The following is a 24888-nucleotide window of genomic DNA, read 5'->3' as shown; positions in this document are numbered from 1 at the left end:
CCCAGTCCTAACCTCTTGGCAGCAGAGTTGAGTGGTAAAGCGCATGAGCACAATGGCCAGACTCAATGGGCTCAACTCCCCAGTACACCTCTACTACTTGGGTGAGTTGGGGACAAGCACTTCATCTTTCAGTGCCTTTGTTTTTGGAATAATAAAAGTACATACTTCATGAGAACTGTTGTAAAGACTAAATGAGTTTATACATTCAGAATGTTAACCACAGAACCTGGTTTGTAGTTATATTGTTTATATGTTGTTTGCCTTTCCTTTCTGTACCTTCCTTATTCTCACTTCACAACCACCATCACCACCAAACACGTAAAAATCAGAAAGAGCCGAGATCTTCCTGCCTTGCCCCCAACTCCTTTATTTCCTAGAGTGGACCATTATTTGTTGTTCCTAGTGTGGATCATATTTGTTGAATGAATGAAGTATTAGAAAAAATGATAAAGGTGTTTAAATTTATCTCAGATTGGTTTCTTTTTTTAAAGGAATCTCAGATCTACAGAAGAAGCACTGAAGATTATTAAGATAGTGGTTTCTCTCTCTCTTTTTTTTTTTCTTCTTAGTTTCTATCTCTTAGTGCACTGCTGAAGAGAAGTTGGACAGCATTGGGAGGCAGGAGAAATAAATATTTTTTTTTAATGTTTCTGTTTTTATATTATCAATTCCAACCAACAGTATTTAAAAAATTTATTACCTCATTTATTTCTGGCTGCATTAGGTCTTTGTTGCATGCATGGGCTTTCTTTAGTTGCAGTGCTCAGGCTTCTCATTGTGGTGGCTTCTCCTGTTCCAGATGGGCTTCCCTGGTAGCTCAGACAGTAAAGAACCTGCCTTCAATGCTCTTGTTGCAGACCACAGATTCTAGGGCTCTAGTTGCCCTTCAGTATGTGGACTCTTTCTGAGCCAGGGTCAAACCCATGTCCCCTGCACAAGAATCCTGGCAGGAGGATTCTTAACCACTGAACCACTAGGGAAGTCCAGAAAAAATAAATATTACAAACTAGAAGAGACTTCTTGAGGCTGCTCTGGGTCTCAGAAGGCTCATCTATATATCAAGCTTATTACTACTGGCTGAAGATAGAAGGATGGGTCAGGTGTGGGTGGTTTGTTATTTGTTTAGTCATCAGCTCTAAGATCTATGATTTTATGAATACAATCAAAATTCAGAAGAAAAATATTAAAGTCTATAAGGTAAAACTCTGAATTATTTTACAGATTCAATTCAGTTCAGTCGCTCAGTCGTGTCCGAATCTTTGCAACCCCATGAATCGCAGCACGCCAGGCCTCCCTGTCCAACACCATCTCCCGGAGTTCACTCAGACTCACATCCATGAAGTCAGTGATGCCATCCAGCCATCTCATCCTCTGTCGTCCCCTTCTCCTCCTGCCCCCAATCCCTCCCAGCATCAGAGTCTTTTCCAATGAGTCAACTCTTCGCATGAGGTGGCCAAAGTACTGGAGTTTCAGCTTTAGCATCATTCCTTCCAAAGAACACCTAGGGCTGATCTCCTTCAGAACGGACTGGTTGGATCTCCTTGCAGTCCAAGGGACTCTCAAGAGTCTTCTCCAACACCACAGTTCAAAAGCATCAATTCTTCGCCGCTCAGCTTTCTTCACAGTCCAACTCTCACATCCATACATGACCACTGGAAAAACCATAGCCTTGATTACCTGAAAGCACATTAATGTCATCATTAATGTTAACATTAATTAAAATGTTAATCAATGCAGTTGTCAACTCGATTGATAGCTCTGGGATTATCTGTAATCACCCACAGAGACTAGCTTCTAACTTTATGTACATACACACACCCACAAATTAATATATCTCTGTTCAGAGTTATATGTTTAATGAGTAACTACAAAAAGATATAAAATGATGATCTCAAACTTGAATGCTTGAAACATCATTGAAGTGTACCCTTCGCATAAGTATTTTCTTCCAAACTTTGAATAAGAAGCCAACTTTCTCCCAATAATCTCGTTTTCAGCCCCCAATTTATGATTATTTTATTACTTTGGGTTAGGTTAAATTTAAATTACTATATTAAGTTGCAAAATTATATGTACCAGATGTTTTAAGGCCTTGATCAATAGCTTTGGAGCTATTCTCTATCCACCTCCTTAAAACAGTTCTTCCAAATTTTTCCTTCCGGATCTTTGGCTGTATCTGCTGAAGTTCTCTCTCTGTCTCTGTCTTATTTTATATCCACTCCCCTCCCCCTATCTTTAATAGGAAATCTGGATTCAAATACTTTTTCTTTTACCACTGACCCACTGAAAGAATTTTTTTCACATAGTGTTTCCCATTTATTTCTATTAGTATAGACTCCTAGATATTCATTTTATTTAATGGTTTATAATCCATTAGTATTATTTTGATGCTAAAATTATCCCAGTTTTTGACATTGGAAGACCCTTAAAGCTGCCAACTGTGTCCTTTTGACCAAGTTCTCATTATTTTTTAGCACTTCCTCATCTTCTAGATCAGGTTCATCCTGTTCTTTACCTGCCTCAGCCCTACAATCCGTCTTTTCTCCAAGGAGCCATGGCAGAGTCATGGTTCTTTTTATTGGAGAATGAGATCTGGAAACCAAGATTTATGTGCTTGATGTATTATACTACTGGCTTATCATTCGCTTGAGCTATAAGAATTTCTTATCTTCTCTCACCACATAGCCATGGCAGAGTCATGGTTCTTTTTATTGGAGAATGAGATCTGGAAACCAAGATTTATGTGCTTGATGTATTATACTACTGGCTTATCATTTGCTTGAGCTATAAGAATTTCTTATCTTCTCTCACCACATATCAGATAGGCTTTACATTCCATTGCAAATCTGGCTGTAGAAGTCAGTGGATTTTTATTGTTATCATTTTATTATCTTTCTCACATCTGACTCCATTTTGAGTCAAATGTGCTTTAGACAGACAGAAACTTAATGCACTTAAACTATTCCGGGACTGTTTCCGTTTGGAAACCTGCAGAAGGGAAGCCCGTGGTCACTGGTGTGCAATACACACCTGTGTCCTCCGGAGTCCGCTGTTCTTCGCCCAGCACAGCCCCACAGCTTTCTCAAACCTGGAGTGTCTGCAACACTTTGCATGGACACAGTGGAGGGGGCAAGTCAGCCCTCCGACTTCCTCCTGACGCCGCCTCTGATTGGCTCTGGGCATACAAGAAACGGGTGAATGAGCGGCTGGCCCTCGCAGAAACTTGCTTGAGGTCTTTGGGTGGTATTGCCCTTTCCTCCTCGTCCATCCGGCAGGCCCGCCGAGCCGGAGGAGGATGAGGTCGTCCTGTGTCCTGCTTACCGCCCTAGTGGCGCTGGCTGCCTATTACATCTACATCCCTCTGCCCAGCTCCGTCTCCGATCCCTGGAAGCTGATGCTGCTGGACGCCACTTTCCGGAGCGCACAGCAAGTGGTGAGACGCAGCCCGGGGCTGATTCTCTGTCCCTTCTCTTAAGCAATATTTTAGGGGGAAAGAGAATTTCCGGCCTTTGTCCCATGAGATGGATATTTTTGTGGCGCAATAAGGCTATTGCTTTTTAGTGGTTCAGGCTGACATTTTCAGGATGTCGCATTCGCTTCTTGTCTAGCAGCGGGTTAGGTCTGTGTATAGGTCTTCGTCTGTGTTGATTCCGGAGAAGGAAGTTCTTGAGCAGAATTTGACGACTGTTTAAATCCTTCGTCTTTCCTAAATGCCACCTTCTATCTTGGTTTGCAACGTCAAAAATCAAGCTTCCAGCGTTTTATAACCCACCCCTCCCCCATTTTGTTCTCTTATAGAGGGCGGCAGAGAGCGAGTTAAGTGTTGTAGGAAGGCTCTGGTTCCTGGGAATGCAGCCACCTTAAGAGCAGACTTGGCACGGTGATCTCGCACTGTGTCCGACAGTGGAGCCCTCCATTGCCACGGGCAGCAGCCTGGGCTCCCACAGTACTTAGGGGACGGCACAGATCTGCACGTCATGGCCGTCACTCCTCAGCTCAGCCCAACAAAGGAGGCGGAGAGGCCTGGCTGGCTGCGGGAGAGGCTGTGGAGGTAGTGACAGCAGGTGTTTGCATGATGCTCTTGTTTTGCGCCTGCCCTGCAGCGTTTCATGTATGTCCTTAACTGTAGAAGAGCTAACCTTTGCCTGAGTCAGGATATCCAGGCTTAGCCTGGCAGGGTGACAGTTCTTTCCTGTACCGTGAGTGTATATTTTTTTTAAACCCGTAGACAGAAAAATGTAACTTTCTGGTTTATTCTATGTCAGAGGCATTATTTTTAGTGCCAGACAATCTAAAATGTAAACTACAATCAGCTATCAAGTCTGAGCTGTATGACTGAACAGGGTTTTCTGAGCATCCTGCTCTATCTAAACTCCTGACCCTCCCCTCAAACCGAGATTCCTCCCCTCCTCCAACCTTGGGCTTTAACCTCAGGTTATTTTTGTAAATTCCTTTAAAGAATGACAACTAGGGAGAGAGAGAGGAAGAAAAAGAAACAAACAGGATTTTCCTAGAGGATTGATATTCCTTTTCCCTGTGCATTCCAACTGTGTGTAGGATTACCTAGTCTCTGAGGCGTTGTCCTATCACAAATCCCTTAACTAGGGTATTATAGCACATTTCTAGGAAGATTTTGCTTTTCTTGAATCCAGCCACATTTCCACCCTCAAGTCTCGCATTTTCTCTTAGGAAGGGTCTATGAGGCAATAGAGCCTCTTCCTTCCCTCCTGCTTACTACAATGTTGACAAGACGAAAGAATGACAATCCCCTTCTCTAGCATTGGCTCCAAGAAAGGCAGTCTTGTGCAGGATGCTCTGCAATCACTCTCTTCCTCCAGAAATTTTGTAGCTGGGGAGTAGCACCCTTTAAAGATTCTGGGATACAATGATATTTACCTGGGTGGCTTAAATGGCCTTCTACAGTAAAAAGAATAATGCCTAATGATAAGAAAAACAGAAAGAAAGAAAAAATAAGTCAAACTACTGTGTTGGCCACAGAGATTATTCTTTCCTTTCTGATCCAAGGAAATCTTCCCTATCATAAGTAATTTGAAAAAAGCCATGATTGGACAAATGTCTTTCTTCCCCAACAAAGCAACCAGTCCAGTAAGACCTTTGGACCTTACAGTCATCTGCAGCGTGTGCCCTTAGCTGGTGTTTGGGAATGATAATGTAATAGTGCCAGGTCACAGAGACAGATAAGGTAGCAGAGTATCCTCACTGGACACTGTGGCTGGGGTTGAGTTAGCACACAAGTGGTTCTTATCATTTGTCTTCAGAACTGTAAAACATCAGAAAGATCATTCAGCCCACAAGAAAGCATATTCCACCCTGGAAAGCAATTTACCAGTGTCACTTCAAGTTGTCCTTGGGAAAAGGCAATGTGCTTGACACTTGGTGGTAAACAGAGCATGACTGTCATGCCTCCCTGAATCCCTCCTCAGCCAGGCCACTTGCTGGCTGAGAGGCCAGCCCATTAACTAACCTTCTCTGACCCTCAGCTTTCCTTGTATAGTAGGGCTGATAGCTTTTGATGCTTTGTAAGAGTGCTGTAATGTATTTTAATGGCTGGAATTGGTTGTAGTTATTCTTCTAAGTGGACTTCCCTGGTGGCTCAGACGGTAAAAGCGTCTGCCTACAATGCGGGAGACCTGGGTTCAATCCCTGGGTTGGGAAGATCCCCTGGAGAAGGGAATGGCAACCCACTCCAATATTCTTCTACATATTGTCCCAAAGGGCCACTGTGGGTTGTGGGGAAAATCTATAGTACTGCTCAACTTTGTTGAAACAATAAAATAAACGTAAACTGGAAGTAGACTACCTCATTGAAACCTGGAATGCTACCACTAAATTGCCTGGCATAAAGTTTTTTGCCCACATCATTTTACTTTGAATTGATTGGCTCCATTACAAAAGCTACTTCAGAGGTAAGGCTTGGTCAACTTAATACAGCAGGCACCTGCCTAATATCAAGAAATGTGAAGGCTTGGGACTTCCCTAGCGGTCCAGTGGTAAGACTCTGTGCCTTTCACTGAAGGGGGCATGGGTTTGATCCCTGGTTGGGGAACTAAGATGCCATGTGGTGTGGCCAAAAAAAAAAAAAAAAAGTGAATGCTGCTTTTATTCTGTTGTCATTGGCAAATGCTTCACCACTCCCTGTCCCTTCTCATCTCCTTTATCTTCTGCAGATGAGTCAGAGTATTGAGATTATGTTCATTGTGCTTTTCTTCCTTGGGGTCCTTCAATACTACCTAAGAAGAAGTTACTTAGGATCTTTCTCAAGTCATCTCAAACACAGATGCTACATTAGAGTCACCTAGGAAGCCTTCAAAAATCCTAATGCCCAGTTCACAACGTATACCAAATTTATGCAGAATCTCTGGGAGAGGAGTCCCAGGAAGCAGTATTTTAAACAGTTCCCAAGGTGATTTCAGTGCGCAGCAAAAACTGAGGACCACTACTGTGTAAGTTAAATACACTGCTGATGTAGATTATATTTTTGTTAAACTGTTCAAGTTGTATTGCATACATGTTACTGGAAAGGAGCCCTTTACATTAGCATGTTTATCAGATTAGTCAGCTGATACTTTGGCTCTAAGGTGATAAAATAGCCAGGCATCTTTCAGTGTGATAGCAAAGCCATCATAAGACTTGGACAGTGGAAAAACACAGACAAAAATAGTCTGGGAAGGGCAATGGAGAGAGATGTAGATGAAGATTAGGGGAACAAAAGGAAGGAGTTTGGTGGACGTTCTGAAGACATTTCAAAGTGCTGTGCAAGCAAAAATTTTTATAAAATGGTAATCCTGATACAGGTAGAGATACTGAGAAGTATACACTGCTGGAAAAAAATGTAAATTTTAACAACTTTTTTGATGGCAGTTTGGCAGTGTCCATGGGAAGCTGTGGAAGTATTTATTCTTTGACCCAAAAATCCCTCTGGATGAATTCACGTAATTATGCATATAGTCAAAGCTATAGCTATAAAGATAGAAACATTTCATAGGTACAATAATCTTTTTAAACTAGTCCAAAAGCACTGCCATATATGAAATATATGAGAGAACGTTCAGCAACCTTTCTTTTCTTTTTTTTATTTTCAGTGTTATTTTAAAAAACTTAAGAACTATAAAAGACTATGTAAATATGGTAAACCCATATTTTGGAAACTATGCAGTCAAACAGTTAAGTTGTAAAAGTAAAGTTTAATGAGGTACAAGTGATTTATACTGAGCTGTAAGTGAGAAAATGCTACAAAAAGCATATATGCCATTATACCATTTGAAATATCTATACATCAAAACAGATAGCTTTATAAATCTATATATAGATGTATAGAAAAAGCTGGACGTAATTTAAAATATAGTGATTTTTTTTCTGGGCCATAAGATTATATCTTCAGGTTTCCTATCTGTATAGTTTTTCTGCAATGATCATGAAATAAGAAATTAATTAAAAGCTTTTTTTGTAGTAGGTTTTCTACTTCTAAAGTGGAATTGAAATGCACATACATATCAATGTGATTAGTATTTCAGTAATTGTACTATGAAGAAGATAATTTTATTTTATTTTCTATTTTGGCTGTGCCATGTGGCTTGTGGGATCCGACCAAAGATGGAACTCCAGCCATGGCACTGAGGTACTCAAAGCTTTGAGTCCTAACCACTGGACCACTAGGGAATTCCCTAAAATAGATTTCTTTAAAAAAGGCATCCTGGATCCTTTGACCACTATCATGATAGCAGGTTTCATGTGCGGTCACTTAGATGTAACACAGATTGAAAGCTTAGTGCGTGAGTCTGACCCACAGAAATTGCAGCTTAGTACGATGAAGAAGCTATGCTCACGTATAGCTATTAAAAAGGCAAGCGCTGACAAGTATTACAGAAGAGGTACAGTTACAGGAGCTTATAGGAGGGAGTGGTTTTGTACAGTTTAAAGGGGGTGGTAAAGATGTTGACTGAAGGTAATAATGGGCCAGAGCGTGACTTCTTACCTCAATCACCTCTTAACTTTCTAGTTCTTACCCTATGTATCCTTTCAGTGACGTAATATAAAAGAGAGATTATTGAAGCTGATATTTCTGCTGAATGCTTCCCCTGTTTCTTATAAATGACAGTGATTTTGGACTAGTTGAACAAGGTATTTCATCCTGTAAAATGTCCTCAAACTTGCTGAAATCGAATGTGACCTCACCTAAATTCTCTGTGCATGATGTGCCCTTGGGCTGTGTGGGTATGCTTTAAATGACAGCTCAGCTGGATGTCATGCAGAACTCCAGCTTGGTAACCTTCTTCATGAGCATTCATGAACTGGAATGTTTACTCCTAAATTTAACTTTAAAACATTAGTGTATAATAAGTTTTGCTTATTGCCTTCTAGACTTGCCTTGACACATATTTCTTCATGTAAATTAGAGATTTCGCTCACTAAGCACAGTAATTTTTAGCTGATTTAGTGAAATTTTCTTTAAACACACCTGGCAGCAGAATGGCTTTAAGAATAGCTTGAGGGTACAATATTTAATTAGTATTAGTTCTGACAGGTGAGCAAAATGAGTTGGTCTTGGTAGACAGAACCTGCTGGTGGATCCAATCAAATATTAAAGTCAGGTTGATTCAACTACAAGTGTGTAAGATAATGCCTAATTTGTAGTTCTCCTTTTAATTCTTTATTTTTTTAACTTTTTATTTCGTATTGAGGTTTAGCCAGTTTCCTTTTTACTTTTCCTAAAACTCTACAAATACGGCTCTGAGCACAGAAATGCCAACCTTATTACTTTATTTTAGTGTGATATCCTATTGCTAACATGTGGCCTGAGCTTGATATGAAAATATTTCTGAGGTGTGAAAGTGTAATAATCGTTCTTAACCATCCTATTAATGCACAATTAGTTCTTTTAAATTAGTGAGCATATGTTTACTTTTACTGACAAATGAAACTATATGGTAACTGTCTACCATTTATTTTCTCCTTCATTTATGTTTATAAAGAAAGACATGTAATTAAATATCATGGTGACAGGCCTAACTATCTTCCCTACCTAGTCTAAGATGTGTCATAGTATGAAATTTTAACAGTCTTTTAGTGTTTCCAAAATAAAATCGATATCCTAGCTTAATATCCTATCCTTAATAAAGTTAAAATCCCAAAGTCATCATTAATTCAATGAACAGCAATGCTAGGAGTTGATGAAATAATAAAACACATGTCTAACCTTTACGAGTTTACAGTCCAGTGAAGGGAGATAAGTCTACTGACAGTTATAGAATGTGATGTGACTTGAATGATAGAAGAAGAATTATGATAGAGGCATTTATGGGTTGCTGCCTTAAAAAGGACACCTAATGTTAACCTGTGGAGAAGGAAATGGCAACCCACTCCAATATTCTTGCCTGGGAAATCCCATGGACAGAGGAGCCTGGCGGGCTACAGTCCATGGGGTCCCAAAGAGTCAGACATGACCGAGCAACTAAACAACAACAACAATGTTGACCTTGGCATCAGGAGCAGATGTTTCCCTTTCACACTGATATCAGCTCTGAATTATCAAAGCTGAGTAAGCATTTACAGTAAAGAAAGTCGTTCGGTCATGTCCGACTCTTTGCAGCCTCATGGACTCTAGCCTGCCAGGCTCCTCTGTCCATTGAATTTTCCAGGCAAGAATACTGGAGTGGGTTGCCATTTCCTTCTCCAGGGTATCTTCCTGACCCAGGGATCAAACCTGGGTGTCCCACACTGCAGGCAGACTCTTTACCATCTGAGCCACCAGGGAAGCCCATTTACAGTAAAAATAATGTCTATTAAGCATATCCTGAGCATTTACTCTGTGCCAGATACTGTGCTGTGTGCTTTACATACAGTTCATTTAGTTTGTGCTATAATTCTATGAGATAAGTGTTCTTATTTTCCTTATTTTACAAAGGAGGAAGCTGAACTGTAAAGAAAAGTAACTTGCTTTTGATAACAAAACTTGTAAGAGGTGGAGCCTGTGTTACTGTGAGTTTAAGAGCTCAACCGTTGTGCTAGGTTGACTTTCCATAAGAGCCAGCTGAGTGAAAGAGGTGAGGAAGACAAGAAGGAGAGAAAGGAGGGGGGAAAGGGCATCCCAGACAAAGGGAATGTTCCAGTGGGAGAGGATGGTACAACCTAAGGCCCTAAAAGTAGTTCCTAGTGGCTCTGGAGTGCAAAGCTCAGAAGTCAGAGAGGTGAGGTCGAAAGGAAGCACAGGCCAGGTAATGAAGGGTTCTGTGGGCCAGGAAAGAGCCACTGAAAGGAGTTTAGCAGGGAAATCACATGGTCAGATCTGTATATGAGAACTGTTTTCTCAGTGGCAGTATAGAGACTAGAGTTTAAGAAAATAAATGAGGGCAAAAGACCACTTGAGAAGCAATTATCCAGATGAGAGGGGAGAGCGTGAACTAATAAAATGGGACGGGTTTGGAGTGAGGCTGGCCAGAGTTGCTGACTGCAAGAGGGAAGGAGAGAAAGGAGTCAAAGATGACTTCTGGGACAGACTCTGTAGTAACTGGGTGAATGTTGATAACAAGCCTGATTAGGAAAAGGAGCAGGTCTGAGGGTGAAGGTCATAGAGTTTGGTACCTTGCTTTGAAGTGTCCATGGGACCAGTTTAAGTGTAGCTGTTCATAAATAGTTTGAATTTGGGGGAGAGAGAGAGCGCTGAGCTTAAGATATGGGCTTGGCAGAGGTCAGTGAATGGGTAATGGTGCGAGCAGTGGGAATGAATGTGTTTAGAGTGAGAGGAGGATGGGGGGATCCTACCAAGAAAACCCCAGGAGCTCACCAGTGAGAGGAAGAGAAGGCCAGCCCTAAGAGAATGAGACCCTGAAGAACATAATTCTTTGGTTATACCTTACATTTTTATAGCACTGCAGGTTTTACAAAGGGTTTCACTTACATGATCTTATTTTACTTTTACAGTAAATAACTGGCTGACATTAGTTATTTCCATTTGTCGAGTGAGGAAACAGGTTCTGAAAGGGTCAATGACACTCCCAAGTTCACATGAGTAATAGTGGCAAAACAGGACTGGAATGAAAATTGCTAGACTCTTAATTTCGTTTTTTCACGGCTGGGCCAAGTGACCTGAAAACAAAGTCCTGCATGATAGATTTGCCCGTTTTTGTCTCTGGTGCTGTCTCTCTGACAGGTACTCATAGCTGCAGGGATGCATGTGGGTATGCTCATGATAACTTTATTATGGGTACATTGTATCCTGACTTTTTTTTGATCTCCAGCTATTAAATAAATCTACGCTGGTGTTTTCCAGACTTTTTTCCTGTAAGAGATGTGATGACCTTTGTAAAACACGCCAGGGGAACATAGAGGAAATACTAGGGGAATCTGTAAGGACTTGAATGACAGAATTCACAGGATTCATAAAGAAAATTATACAAAGCATTCTCAAAGAGAATGCCAACTCTGATAGATTTTGAATAGTTATAAAAAATGCTTTTAAGTTTTTACCTCTATAAAACACCTAACTTTCAGCGTCTTATAGCTCATCTGTAACCCGTTAGCAGCCTGCCTGTTGGCTGCTAATGGCACAGCATGCAAACTGTAAGGAAGCTCTCTTTGCTATAGTTTGTACTCTCACTCAGTCACGTCCAGCTCTTTGCTACTACATGGACTGTAGCCTGCCAGGCTCCTCTGTCCATTGAATTTTCCAGGCAAGAATACTGGAGTGGGTTGCCATGCTCTCCTCCAGGGGATCTTCCCAACCCCAGGGATTGAACTCGCATCTTTTGTGTTTCCTGCATTGGCAGGCAGATTCTTTACCACTGCACCACTGGGGAAGCCCTATAGTTTGTAACTCTTTAAATACATGTATATTGCTACTAAACACAGAGAGATTGTCCCCAAGTGGCATGTACCTAGGGTAGCCTCAAAGTTGCATGTACCTAGTGTAGCCTCAAAATTTATTATTCAAACCATGCCATGTCTGAGAGTAATAGGGGTTGCTATTGACAATCATGACAGGACAACCATTTTAAACCAGAACTATTCCCAGACGAATTTGGACATATGCTCAGCCTGCATTTATGTGACATGCATTCATCAGCATAATCAACTCAAAGTTATGGAATGATTGCTGTGCTCCCTGCTCTGCTCAGAGTTTACTGTTAATCCTCCAGGGAACCAGCTCCCACCCCTCACACCAGGTGGAATTCCTGTTCTCTAGGATAGTGGCAGAATGAAAGCACTAAGTTCTTTGGCACTTAGGGCCTGCTCCAAACTGGTACTGGTCTGCTGAATCTAGCCTCACAGTGTCCCCATGACCAGCCTGACACCTCTCTGCCTGTTGTCACCTCTGCCTCACATGCCCTCCCACCCTCTTACTTTAGCCAACACCCCACACATCTTTCAACACCCACTCAAAGATCATTTCTTTTGGAAACTTCCCCTCTTCCCCAGTCAACCTTCATCTCTCTCTCCTTCATACACTGCTAGCATTTTGTTTTTCTTTTATGGCCCTTGTATGTTCCCTAATGTTGATATTTCTTTACATACAAACTCCCCACCAAATCATAAGCTTCCTCACCTATCATAGACATAATTTTTCTCTTACTATTTTGGTATTTTTGTTTTTTGGGTTTTTGAGTGGGGAGAGGGGTTTGAAGATAATGCGTGATAGAGGAAGTAAGAATTCATAGTTCTGCTTTCTTTCAGTCCTCCCTGTTACTTCATTTGCCCCAAACATCAGAACTGGTGCTTTCCTGTGCTTCTGACTCTGAACTTATCCCAAAATGGCTTTTTGTTGTCCTTTGAAACTTTTTTCTGGTTTGTTTTTTGCAAGCCTTGCTGTTTCTGGGTTTCTGATTTCCTCAGAATATTTTTGTAGATTTATGGTTGTTTTTAAATTTGTAATGAATCATGTGTTTCTAGCTAAATGTTAGTTATATTACAGGCCACCTCCTTAAAAGATAACTGGCAAATTCCCACATTTATTTGGTATCATTCTCTTTTTCTCTTTTCCTCCAGAATGGATAATTGATGAATGCCCCATGAGAAATTAATTTGACCGACACTCTTCTGTGCCACCTGTCCTATAATATTGTCCCTGCCCTGGGACACAAATTACCTTTTTCTTGACCATTCTGAAGTCTACTTTCCTAAAACACAAGATGTTTATTTCACTGTTCCTACTTTATGCATCAGTTCTAAAAATAGAGTCACTCTATCCTAAGGTTTCAGTCACTTCCATTTCATGGCTGTTGGAGAGAAGCCAGTCCAGAGGAGCCGTAATCCCTGCTTCCTTGATTTTCTTCACAAGACAAATCAATTTTGCTTTTAAAAGATGATTGACTTTTAATAGAATAAGATTACTGGTAGGTGCCTGCATAATAATAGATACATTTATTGAATAATAAACACAGTCACCTTGTGAAATAGTAGTTAATGTCCTCAGGTAAGGGACATAGAAACTCAGTGAGGTTGAGTGGTTCACAGACGGGACTGCCTGGGAGGCTGGCTGTGAACCTGGCCTGCTGGATTCCATAGCCCTTTCAGCTATCTTCCACAGCTTCCTGTTAGATTGTTCAGTCTCCCTTTTTCCCCCTTCTTATTCCACCCGCAAATCTTTTGTGTAAATCCGCATTGAAAAAGCATCTCGTGGGCAAGGAGCCTGCTATGTACTGTTTACAAATTTTAGTCCTAGAAGGGTTTTAGTATATGTTATACACTGAAAAGTGTTCATTGGTAAATAAGACTAGGAAATGCTGAGTTAAACAGAGTTAATCAGGGTTTCTTTTTTAATGGTGAAACATTTCAGAATCCCTATCATACTGACATGTATTTTGAATTTTAAAGAAAGAATATTTAGTTGAGTCCCATATTTAATTGACTATCAATCTTTATTTAAACCTCATGGTACTGACGGTTTATTTACAGAATTCGAGGGTCCATTTTCATAGTATTCTAGAGCATGGATTTGGGGGTCAGGGAGACTTGTGCTCAAATCCCAACTTGAGCTATACTAGCTGTGTGATTATGACCTTGTATTTAACCTATGAGTGTTTCCTGATCTAGTAACTGGTCATAATACTTAGCTCCTGAAGTTATTTTGAAGGTTGCAAATGATAATGTATCCAAAGCTTTATTGTTTGTCATCATCCCACAGTAGTTAATATGTAAAACACTTGGAATAATAACCCATCACAAAATTAATATGTTTGGTCCTAGTCTGATTTTTGGCAGTCGTCTGCAGTATACTCCAATAGTAGTGTGCAGTTTTTTATTTTTTAATTTTCACCTTTAATCTTGTCAATCTGCTAATGCTCTCAAATTCATGGATTTCTATACAACCGTAGAAAATTTTTACCTAGCCTGATGTTGGCTCCTGCTACAGGGCTTAAATCATAGCTTTACCATTTACTCCTCATGAGACTAATTGGGCAAGTTCCTTAAACTCTTAAGTAACTTAAAACTTAAAAGGTTTAGTTTCCTTATCTATAAAAGTGGAATAATGACAGTGCTTCCCTCGAGGCTTGTTGTTTTTATTGTTCAGTTGCTAAGTTGTGTCCAATTCTTTGCAACCCCATCAACTGCAGCATGCCAGGCTTCTCGGTCCTTCACGCTCTCCCAGAGTTTGCTCCAACTATGTTCATTGAGTTGGTGATGCCATCCAACCATTTCATCCTCTTCTTCTCCTTGTGCCCTCAGTCTTTCCCTGCATCAGGGTCTTTTCCAAAGAGTCAGCTCTTTGCATCAGGTGGCCAAAGTATTAGAACTTCAGCTTCAGCATCAGTCCTTCCAATGAATATTCAAGGTTGATATCCTTTAGGATTGACTGGTTTGATCTCCTTGCTATCCAAGGGATTCTCAGAAGTCTTCTCGACACCATTGAAAAGCATCAATTCTTCAGTGCTCAGCCTTCTTAATGGTCCAAATCTCACATCCATTCATGACTACTGGAAAAACCATAGCTTTGACTATCTGGACCTTTGTCAGCAAAGTGATGTCTCTGCTTCTTAATATGCTGTCTAGATTTGTCATAAGCTTTTCTTCTAAGGAGCAACCATCTTTTAATTTTGTGGCTGCAGTCACCATCTGCAGTGATTTTGGAGCCCAAGAAAATAAAATCTGTCCCTGTTTTCATTTTTTCCCCATCTATTTGTCATGAAGTGATGGGACCGAACGCCATGATCTTAGTTTTTTGAATGTTGAGTTTTAAGGTAGGTTTTTGACTCTTCTCTTTCACCATCATCAAGAGGCTCTTTAGTTCTTCTTTGTTTTCTGCCATTAGAGTGATATCAGCTGCATATCTGAGGATGTTGATATTTCTCCCGGCAGTCTTGATTCCAGCTTGTGATTTATCCAGCCCAGCATTTCACATGATGTACTCTGCATATAAGTTAAATAAGCAGGGTGATAATATACAGCCTTGACATACTTCTTTCCCAATTTTGAACCAGTTCGTTGTTCCATGTCCGGTTCTAACTGTCACTTCTTGACCTGCATACAGGTTTCTCAGGAGGCAAGTAAGGTGGTCTGGTATTCTCATCTCTTTAAGAATTTTCCACACTTTGTTGTGATCCACACTCTTAAAGGCTTTAGTGTAGTCAATGAAGCAGAAGTAGATGCTTTTTGGAATTCCCCTGCTTTTTCTATGATAAATGTGATTGTGTATGTAACATTCTTAGCATAGCAATTGGTATATAGTAAGAAGGAAAAACCTCTTCCTGTAGTTAAAATTTTGGAGTCTATGGGCTTAGTTTGCTGATGTTCTACCTGGATATGTGAGTCATCATCATAGAGGTAACATATGCCATCTAACCATTTCACATATTAACTCAATCTTTATAACAACCCTGTGTTGTTATTAAAGGTCAACACATTTATATTATTGTGTTATTATTATTATTCCTATATTAAAAATGTAGAGATTATTCCTATATTAAAAATGTAGAGATTGAGGCACAGAGAGGTTAAGTAACTTTCCCAGATTACACTCCTAGAGCCAGAATGCTAATTCAAGCGTTCTGGCTTTGAAGTTAGTACTCTAAAAACTGAAGAAATTGCATGTCTTTTAGACCATTACTGTCTTATGTCAAAGATCTTTGTCAGACTCTGCCAAGATATCCGTTGGTTTTAGCATAATATGTGTCCCTGAAAAGAGTTCCTTAGACTTTAAGAATCTAAGGTACAGTTGGTGACATGACATTTTTTTACGTAAATGAAAGTGCTTTACTTGAATTCTGCCCTGATGTGAGCCATCTGACACTTGTGAAGATAGTAAAGAAGCACTTGCAAGCAGGGTTGATACTTTCCTAAACAAAGGGCTTTGAATTTGCTCAAATGATTGCCATCTTTTGGGCTCAGATCTGACCTATAAAGTTGGAAAATATGACTTTGACCTTTAAAGTTACTAAAGGCAGATGTCTTCAGCTTGACCACCATAATAAAAGAAATTCACCATGGCCTCTATCATTGGTTTAATTGAGTAATCAGTAAATGTCAGGCTCTGGGGTTATAGCAATTCACAAAACAAATAGCACTTGGCCTTCCTGGAGTTAAAACCCTAAGCCAAAAATATATGGCAAGTAATATAAAGGAATGGAGAAGGAAATGGCAACCCACTCCAGTATACTTGCCTGGGAAATCTCATGGACAGAAGAACCAGTCCATTGTGTTGCAAAAAAGTCGAACATAACTTAGCAACTAAAACAACACCAATATAAAGGAAATACAGGAAATATGGAGAAACTTATTGGCAGGTCAATGTAATTGAAATTCCCTAAAGACCTGAAATCCCCTAAGGAAACAGGGTTGAATAAGAGAGTGGTTTTAGAATTGGCGAGAAGAGGTGGAGCCAACAAAGGAGACAGAGCAGTCGTGGAACAAAGGAAAACTGGGGAAACAGTGTCAAAGAAACCAAAACCCACAAAGGCTCCACCAGGAGGGGGTGGTCAGCTGTGTCAGATTTCTCTGAGAAATGAGAAATCTGAGGATGGAGTCAAGCCCTTTCATTGGGCATCCTGGTGGACCTTTTAGTGGGTCAGCCCACAAAGCGTACTTTCAGGCAACAGTGGCTTTTACATTTCAGCGTCTCAACCTTTAGCCTCTTTGTTGGAATGATTTCAAAGATGTCTGCCAAAAATAGTGTTTTAACTTTGGCCATGTTGTTACTGAGCTATCACTTATGATGGAAAACAGCCAAAAACTCCTTCATAGCTTGTAATTAAAAGAACCTGACATGGAGTTTACCAATGGATATTACTGAGGTGCTAAACAGGTTTATATATAAATATATAAAAATTATCAATATATAACTATTAGTAGTACATTCGGAGAAGGCGATGGCACCTCACTCCAGTACTCTTGCCTGGCAAATCCCATGGACAGAGGAGCCTGGTAGGCTGCAGTCCATGGGGTCGCGAAGACTCGGACCCGACTGAAGTGACTTAGCAGCAGTAGCACATTAAAGAAGTAAATGTATATTTGAAAATAAAAAATATATTTATAAAACTAAGAAACAAGAGGAAATAAAAAGCCAAGAAACTCTTCTTCCTCAAATGACTATCTTTAAATTTGTGTCGGTTGATTCAACTATGTGGAAACATATTTTAAAATCTGGACTCTTATAGACTAAGTAGCTTTTCCTGTCTGCTTTCCAATGAGGGTCACACCAGATGATTTCCTGGCTCCCTAAAAGCATGTTTTTGGGGAAATCTTAGAATTTTTGCTTAAAAAGTTGGACTTTCATTTGATTGTTGTTAGTGGTTAAATGTCTTCTGCCATTATCTTCCCCATCCCCATTTTTTGTTTTTGTTATTTTATTTCCATTTTCAGATTTCGGAGAACCTGAAACAGTCCTGGGTAGCATGTTTTAAGTTCTATATACTTGTGATCCTTAAAGGTGTCTCCTTAAAGATTGGTTCCTGTGGTTTTTAGTGCATGTGGGAGAGCTGGGTTTACGTAAGGTCTTTTGTAACCACTGAAATGATGCTTAATGTATAGTGTTATGCTCTGTTACACTTCTTCCTCTTTCTGTTTATGGAGGAAAATGGTGCATTATGCTTTCTCTAAAGTACCAGTATGCTTTCAGCAATTTATTGATCACCCAGGAGGTGTCACACACTGTAGAGACCTTGAGGTGCTCACGTTTCTAGTTTGGAAAAACCAAGGAAACACTCTCAACAAGGCCTACTAAGTGCTATGGTTCGTGGTACTTAGTGGGTGCTGTGGGAGCCCAGCAGAGAAGCCTCTATGTGTGTGCCAGGGGGGACTCAGGCAGAGGATCCCAGAGGGAGTGCAGGCTCAGCTGAGTCTGGAAGGATGAAAAGAAGCACATCATACAGATGTGGAAAGAAGGGCATTCCAGGAAAAGAAAACAGCAGGTGCAAATCCCTGAGATGGGACAGCATGGACACACACCCAGGAGTTATTTCTTTTGTATTTCAGAGAGCTATGAAACTTGTAAAGGAGATCTTTGCATAACTAGGACATAGGTGGAACTAATCTCAGTCTTGTGTCGTTAAGATATATTTCACTATTTTAATTATGGTAACTTTAAGTAAGCCAATATGATAATGAAAACATACAACCAATATATGATTTTTCAAGAAAATGTACAACTTGGTGAAATAAGCTTTAAACTACTTATTAAAAATATTCTGTGTTACAGACTAGTAGAATAACATTTAAATTCTAGTGGCCAAATACATAATTTGATTGAAAAACAATTTGTCTTTCTACTGTTGTTTGGTTTTAGACGCTTTTTGCCTTAGACCAACTTAAAGAAATTTTTGTTTTTCTTGTTATGTTGCTAAAGTACTGCTTCAGAAAGTATTTCTTTGCTTAAAGTTTGAAAGAAACACTGCAGTTGTTGGCAGCTGTGGTGCCTTATGAGACGAGAACTTCTTGTATGTTCATCAAATGGGTTAGGTGTCTGTGATTAGAAACCTCTTGTTTTAACCACCCAGTCTAGTTTCTATCTCACCCCTATTTTCCTCTCTTGTTCTACCCTGATTTTTCCCTCCATAGAACATATTGCTATTGGCGATTGTTTCTTTTATTCCTTCTAAGTAATTTCTCTCTCTAAGTAATGGTCTCCCCTGCTAGGTTGGAAGCTTTGTGAGGGGAGGAAGGAAGTCTGTGGGCTTCCCTGCTGTGTACCCAGCTCCTAAAAGTACCTGGCAGAAGATAAATACTCTCGTAATTGCTAAGTGAATTGAGGATAAGTAATTCAAAGCCCCTGGACAGCTTCCACAATAAAGAAGATTGGTGATAAAAACCAGACAGGAAATTTTCCCTGTACATCCTACTTCTCAAATAAGGCATCATCATCAATAGGACCAACCAGTAAAATGTGCTTGCTTTTGCCCAGGATTCCTATTTCCTGTCCATGAAGAGCCCAAATAGGAAATGATAAGGAGTAAAGTTCCTGAGAAAGCAGGAATTTGAAGCAACAGTGAAAGAAAGTATAGTCAGCAATATAAGCCATTCATTCAGCAGTTATGTTGTTCAATTGCTAAGTGGTGTCTGACTTTTTGTGACCCCGAACTGCAGCATGCCAGGCTTCCCTGTTCTTCACTACTTCCCGGAGTTTGCTCAAATTTCTATCCATTGAATAGGTGATGCTACCTAGCCATCTTATCCTCTATCACCCCCTTTCCCTTTTGCCTTCAGTCTTTCCCGGCATCAGGGTCTTTGCATCAGGTGGTCAAAGAATTGGAGCTTCAGCATGAGTCCTTCCAGTGAATATTCAGGGTTGATTTCCTTTAGGATTGACTGGTTGGATCTCCTTGCAGTCCAGGGGGCTCTCAAGAGTCTTCCGGATGCCATGATCTTAGTTTTTTGAATGTTGAGTTTAAAGTAGTTTTTTCACTCTCCTTTTTCGCCCTCATCAAGAGGCTCTTTAGTTACTCTTCACTTTCTGCCATTAGAGTGGTATCATCAGCAATTATACTGAGCACTAATTATGTATCAGGCATAATAATAGACCAAGGGGGACAAAGATGGAGACCTTGAAACTCATAATGACAATACAGCAAGTGTCAAAATTAGAAACTTGAACCAGGTCTTAGAGAGCATTGAGGCAGGAGCAACTGTCTGAGAAGTGAGTTGGACAAGGTGTCACAGAGGAGGGGGACATTTGAGATGGTCACTGAAGGAGGAACTGGAATTTGGTAAAGCAGGAGAAATTCCATTAGAAGATGGAGCCCTGCAGTTCAGCTTTCTGTACCTTTGAGGAAAGTAAATACTACGTGGGCAGGACAGGCAAGTTTTACAGGCAGAGATGTGTACTGGTCAGTGGTGTGTAGGAATATGAGTAGGTAAAAGGTTGTTTGAGCAGTAGGTAGATGTCAGAGGGTGGAGAATGTAATCTCTATCACAGCCACTGAAATTTTTTTCTCCCTAAAAGCATATTTCCTTTAGTAAATTCGAGGACTGAATTATTTTATATAGCATGAGGTACATAATTATGCTATAAAAATTTAGAAAATAGAAAAATTTACCTACAGTCTCACTGTAACACCATAAAGAAACTTTCATTAAAAAAAAATACTTGACAAGTAAAATATTTTTGCAAAACGCATACAGCTGGTAAGCGGCTAAGAAGGAATTTAGACGTGTTTGTTTTTATTTCAGTCCTTTGGTCTTTGCAATCTGCTATGCTGCCCTTCAAAGGGAAATATAGGAGCTTGTTAACAAAGTTCCTGTTCCTCCAGGTATCTTCCTCTAAGCTTTAATCTAATGATGATGCCTTGCTTGTACTCAGAACTTGTCTAAAATATTTTTTAAGAAATTTCATTTCAAGTCATTTCATGAGGTGCATGTGAATGTCCATCTCATTACTTTATGGTCTCATCTTGTTTATGAATGAAGTATGACCCTCAGCTTCATCACACGTCTTGTTATCTAGAGGAACTTTGGCTTTACCAGAAATAAAATCCAACTTCAGGGAAAGAGGATTTGCCCCCATTAAGGGTATAAAGGAGTGAACCAAAGTCTCTGAAAGTAGTTGTAAAAAGTATTTTTGGTCAGTTAGATTACATATGTGAACTCCTTACTTCTTTGTAAGGGTTAGATTTACATGCTATGGAAGCTGCTTTGGTTTTCAGTTTGTGTGAGGACTGTCAGCTTCCACTCCTGTTGGAATTATGGGATCTGCATGTCCAGAGCACCTGTGGGTTATCACCAAATGTTTAACACATCTGTCAACTTCAATAATCCTATCTGACTGAGTGTTCTAAACCTTTTTGATATTTGTTGACAAAGCTTCCTAAATCATTCTAATGAAGAAGATTTCTAGCTAACTTTGGGATGCTTCAGAGGGTCCATGAAACATCCCAAAGAGAGATATTACACTAATTAGATTCATTTTGTATACAGAATTATATAGGGAGTATTGTCAAGTGAGTAATAAGTCTCGGGTTATATTGCATGGTGGACTTCCCTTGTGGCTCAGCTGGTAAAGAATCTGCTTGCAATGTGGGAGACCTGGGTTCGATCCCTGGGTTGGGATGATCCCTGGAGAAGGGAATAGCTACCCACTCCAGTACTCTGGCCTGGAGAATTCCATGAACTGTATAGTCCATGGGGTTGCAAAGAGTCAGACATGACTGAGCGACTTTCACTTTCACAACTTCAAGGAGAAGGGCCAGTGACCCTTAGCACAGTACTGGGCACCGATCATTGTAACACCCAGTCATAAATAGCTGGATGTCACCTCCTGGCATCCTTGGGATGGGAGGGCCAAGAAGGAGGTAGCATTAAGGCAGTTTGGACCTCCTTTCATACTCGTATGTCATATCATATTAGAGTCTCTTAAACATACTTTCCTTTTATCCTCTTACTCTAACCCAATTGTCTCAGAAAAATTAGTTTTTATCCCCTTTTTTTTTTTGTGATCCCTCAAGAATGACCATAATTACTGCTAACAAGACTGTAGTCAAGGAGAAGGAAATCTGTATGGCTTTAAGGGAAAAAGAATTTTTTAATTTGAAGTATAGTTGATTTACAGTATTGTGTTTCAGGTGTACAGCAAAGTGATTCAGTTATGCATATTTTTTCAGATTATTTTCAATTATAAGTTATTACAAAAAATTAAATATAGTTCCCTGTGTTATATAATAAACCCTTGTTGCTAACCTATTTTTTGTATAGTAGTTTGTGTCTGTTAATCCCATATTCCTATTTTTATCCTTCCCCAATTCCCTTTCTCCTTTGGTAACCATAAATTTGTTTGTGAGTCTGTTTCTGTTTTGTATATACATTTATTTGTATTGTTTTTTAGATTCAATATAAGTGATATATTTGTCTTTGTCTGACTTACTTAGTGTGGTATTTTCTAGGTCCATCCATATTGCCAGAGATGGCAATATTTCTTTATTTTTATTGTTGAGTAATATTCCACTGTAGTATATATGTACCACATCTTCTTTAAGGGAAAATAATTTTTAAAAAGAGACAAGTGCATCAGCCTGTACAGTCCTTGGGAGGGTCCATAGCTCTCATTCAGATTCTCCATAATCCCACTGTCACTACTTTCTACTTAAACTACTATGTGTCACTGCAATTTAAAACGTGAAATGAAACCAAAAAAGTCGACGATATCTATTTTTATGCCTTAATTTTGTTATTATTGTCCAAGTTTTGGAATAGGACATTGTATGAAAAAAAAAAGTGATCTGACTGAAACAGCAAGCTTGAGAACTACAGATTGACATGCAGATATGTTATTTTTGGCCCATACTGCTTATTAAACATTTAAAACTTCATTGCCAACACCTAAAATTAAAAATATCTCACACAATAATCTGCACTTCCTACTTTTCTTGAAAAATCAGATCATCTGGTAACACTGGGCCAGAGTTGCCACATCACACAGTCACCTGGGGAGGCCCACAGCTTCTTCCTTATTCAGGGCATTGTTTTTCCAGTTTGCCACAAACCTCCCCACTTCCTGATGTCTTACATCTGTTTTACTTATTTGTGTGCACTATCTTGACCCCTGAAGACACGAGTTCATGACCTATTTTCTACAGTTAACACTCATTTAATGTTTCATGTAGTTAACAAATATTTTTAATTTTGCACAAGTGTTCCAAAAGGTTCCCATGCTTGAATGGTTCAGAATCTATGTCTTGGGGAAACAAGACATAATGTACACAGCCAGTAAAATCATACAGATGCATAAACCTAGAGGTGTCAGGAGGCAATAAGTATACATGGGTAATTTTCAAATGGGCAGTGGAGTTAACAAGGGCTGTAAGCTCAGAGAAGGACTGGATCGACCTTGAGAGGGTTAAAATCAAAGATGTGTCTTGAAGAATGCGTCAGAATAACATTGCAGGCAGGCGAGTGAAAGGGGAAAGAGGAAGAAAAGAATATAAAATGTGAACAAAAGCAAGTTGGTAAGAATGAACAGTTAGGGGAACTGTAAGTAGGTCTGAGAGTTTGGTTGGATAAAGGAGCTGTTTAGCAGACTTTGGGCTGCCCCTCATCAGCGAATACTATCTGACATCCATTCTTTAATTCTTCCCATCATTGTCTATTCACTTTACAATTGTTCTGGAAATGCCCATAGCAAAAGTAGCAAGCAGCTTGTGCAAACACTTGGCCCATCTTTCTTTATGCAAAGCATGTTTTCCACTTTTTAAAAACTCCTTCTTTGTGTTATTGCTTCTTAGCTCTCTCTCCCTCAAGAAAAAATGGACAGGAGACCTTGATTTTTAGCCTAGTAAGGTCTCTAGCACCAACTAGGAAAACTTGGAGAAAATGAAAAGGAAGTGTGGACAGGAAGTGGGGGTAGTTTGGCAAGCACCAGCAAGTTTTAGGAGAGACCCAGGTTTACCTAACTCTTTCACCTAGAGACTAAAGCCCCTATCTGGAGAGTCACCTTCAAATCTCCTCAAATCGTCAAATGCAGAACATTATGTTCTGCACTTGTTCCTCTAATTCCCTGTAAGCCCTGGGAAGGATCCTTAGGATGGCTTTGCAGGCCTGTGTCCCAGTGTTCAGTGTTGCATAAAGCTGTATAACTGAGGAAACCCAGCACAGTCCTATATTGAATGGATGTAGGATAAAAATGAAATAATATGGGACTTTGCTCTTGGTCCAGTGGTTAAGACTCCACATTCCCAATGCAGAGGGCCTGGGTTAGATATCAGTTCAGCTTTGATTGTAAAACAAAGGGGTTGGACTAGGCAATTCTTCCCAAATCAGTTTTTAAGGAAATTTAATAGATATGAAAAAATGAAGGTGGTGCTAGTGGTAAAGAATCTGCCTGCCCATGCAGGAAACGCAAGAGATGGGTTCAATTGCTGGATTGCGAAGATGCTTTGGAGTAAGAAATGGCACCCTACTCTGGTATTCTTGCCTGGAGAATTCCATAGAGAGAGGATCCTGGCAGGCTACAGTCCATGGGGTTGCACTAAGTTGGACACGATTGAGCACAGCATGCAACACAGCACAATAATGTCATAACAAGTTCACATTGTATTTTAATGAAAAACCTGAGCCTTTCTTAAGTCCACCCATGTTTCTAAATGCTTCAGTTGGGTTTTGTTTTGTTTTCTCCTTTGGTTTTCTTTCTCCTCTTCAACCTGTGTCCCTTCTTACTTCTCTGAGTCATCAGACACTTCGGAGGGGAGATCCTGGGCCCATTGTGTTTGTCTTCTTCTTCCTCCTCCCACCTCTTTGTCCCTGAGTCCTCAGCCTCTAAGGTCCATGCCTGTTCCTCCATTTTACCTGTGTTCCAGTGGATCTTGACAAGTAAGAGTTTACAGATGTCATTATGCTTGTTGCCAGAGATTGAAATTCTTTCAAATTTAACTTCTATCTGATCTTGTTGCTTCTGCAGCTTTTTGAGGGGAATGACTCAGCTTTTCAGAGTGAGTCAAGCTCTCACTGAAGTCATTT

The 24888-nt window shown here is 40.0% G+C and overlaps 1 protein-coding gene across 2 annotated transcripts in view; it reads left to right on the top strand.

The window, feature by feature from the left end:
- The first annotated feature begins 3041 nt into the window (after window positions 1-3041).
- NCEH1 (neutral cholesterol ester hydrolase 1) overlaps window positions 3042-24888 on the top strand; it is a 63981-nt gene continuing 42134 nt past the window's right edge. Inside the window, exon 1 of one of the 2 annotated variants that reach the window (XM_086318813.1) lies at window positions 3042-3433. In XM_086318813.1, coding sequence (XP_086174939.1) covers window positions 3296-3433 — 138 coding nt within the window. In that variant the 5' untranslated portion in view covers window positions 3042-3295. The remainder of the gene's footprint in view (window positions 3434-24888) is intronic. The other variant, XM_086318822.1, reaches the window with a different exon arrangement.

This window comes from Bos grunniens, chromosome 1 (genome assembly GCF_055505025.1).
Source record: "Bos grunniens cultivar Pamir isolate PY7600 chromosome 1, Bosgru_T2T1.0, whole genome shotgun sequence".
NCBI classification, from domain to species: domain Eukaryota; kingdom Metazoa; phylum Chordata; class Mammalia; order Artiodactyla; family Bovidae; genus Bos; species Bos grunniens.
This window is presented reverse-complemented; position numbering and strand designations above follow the sequence as displayed.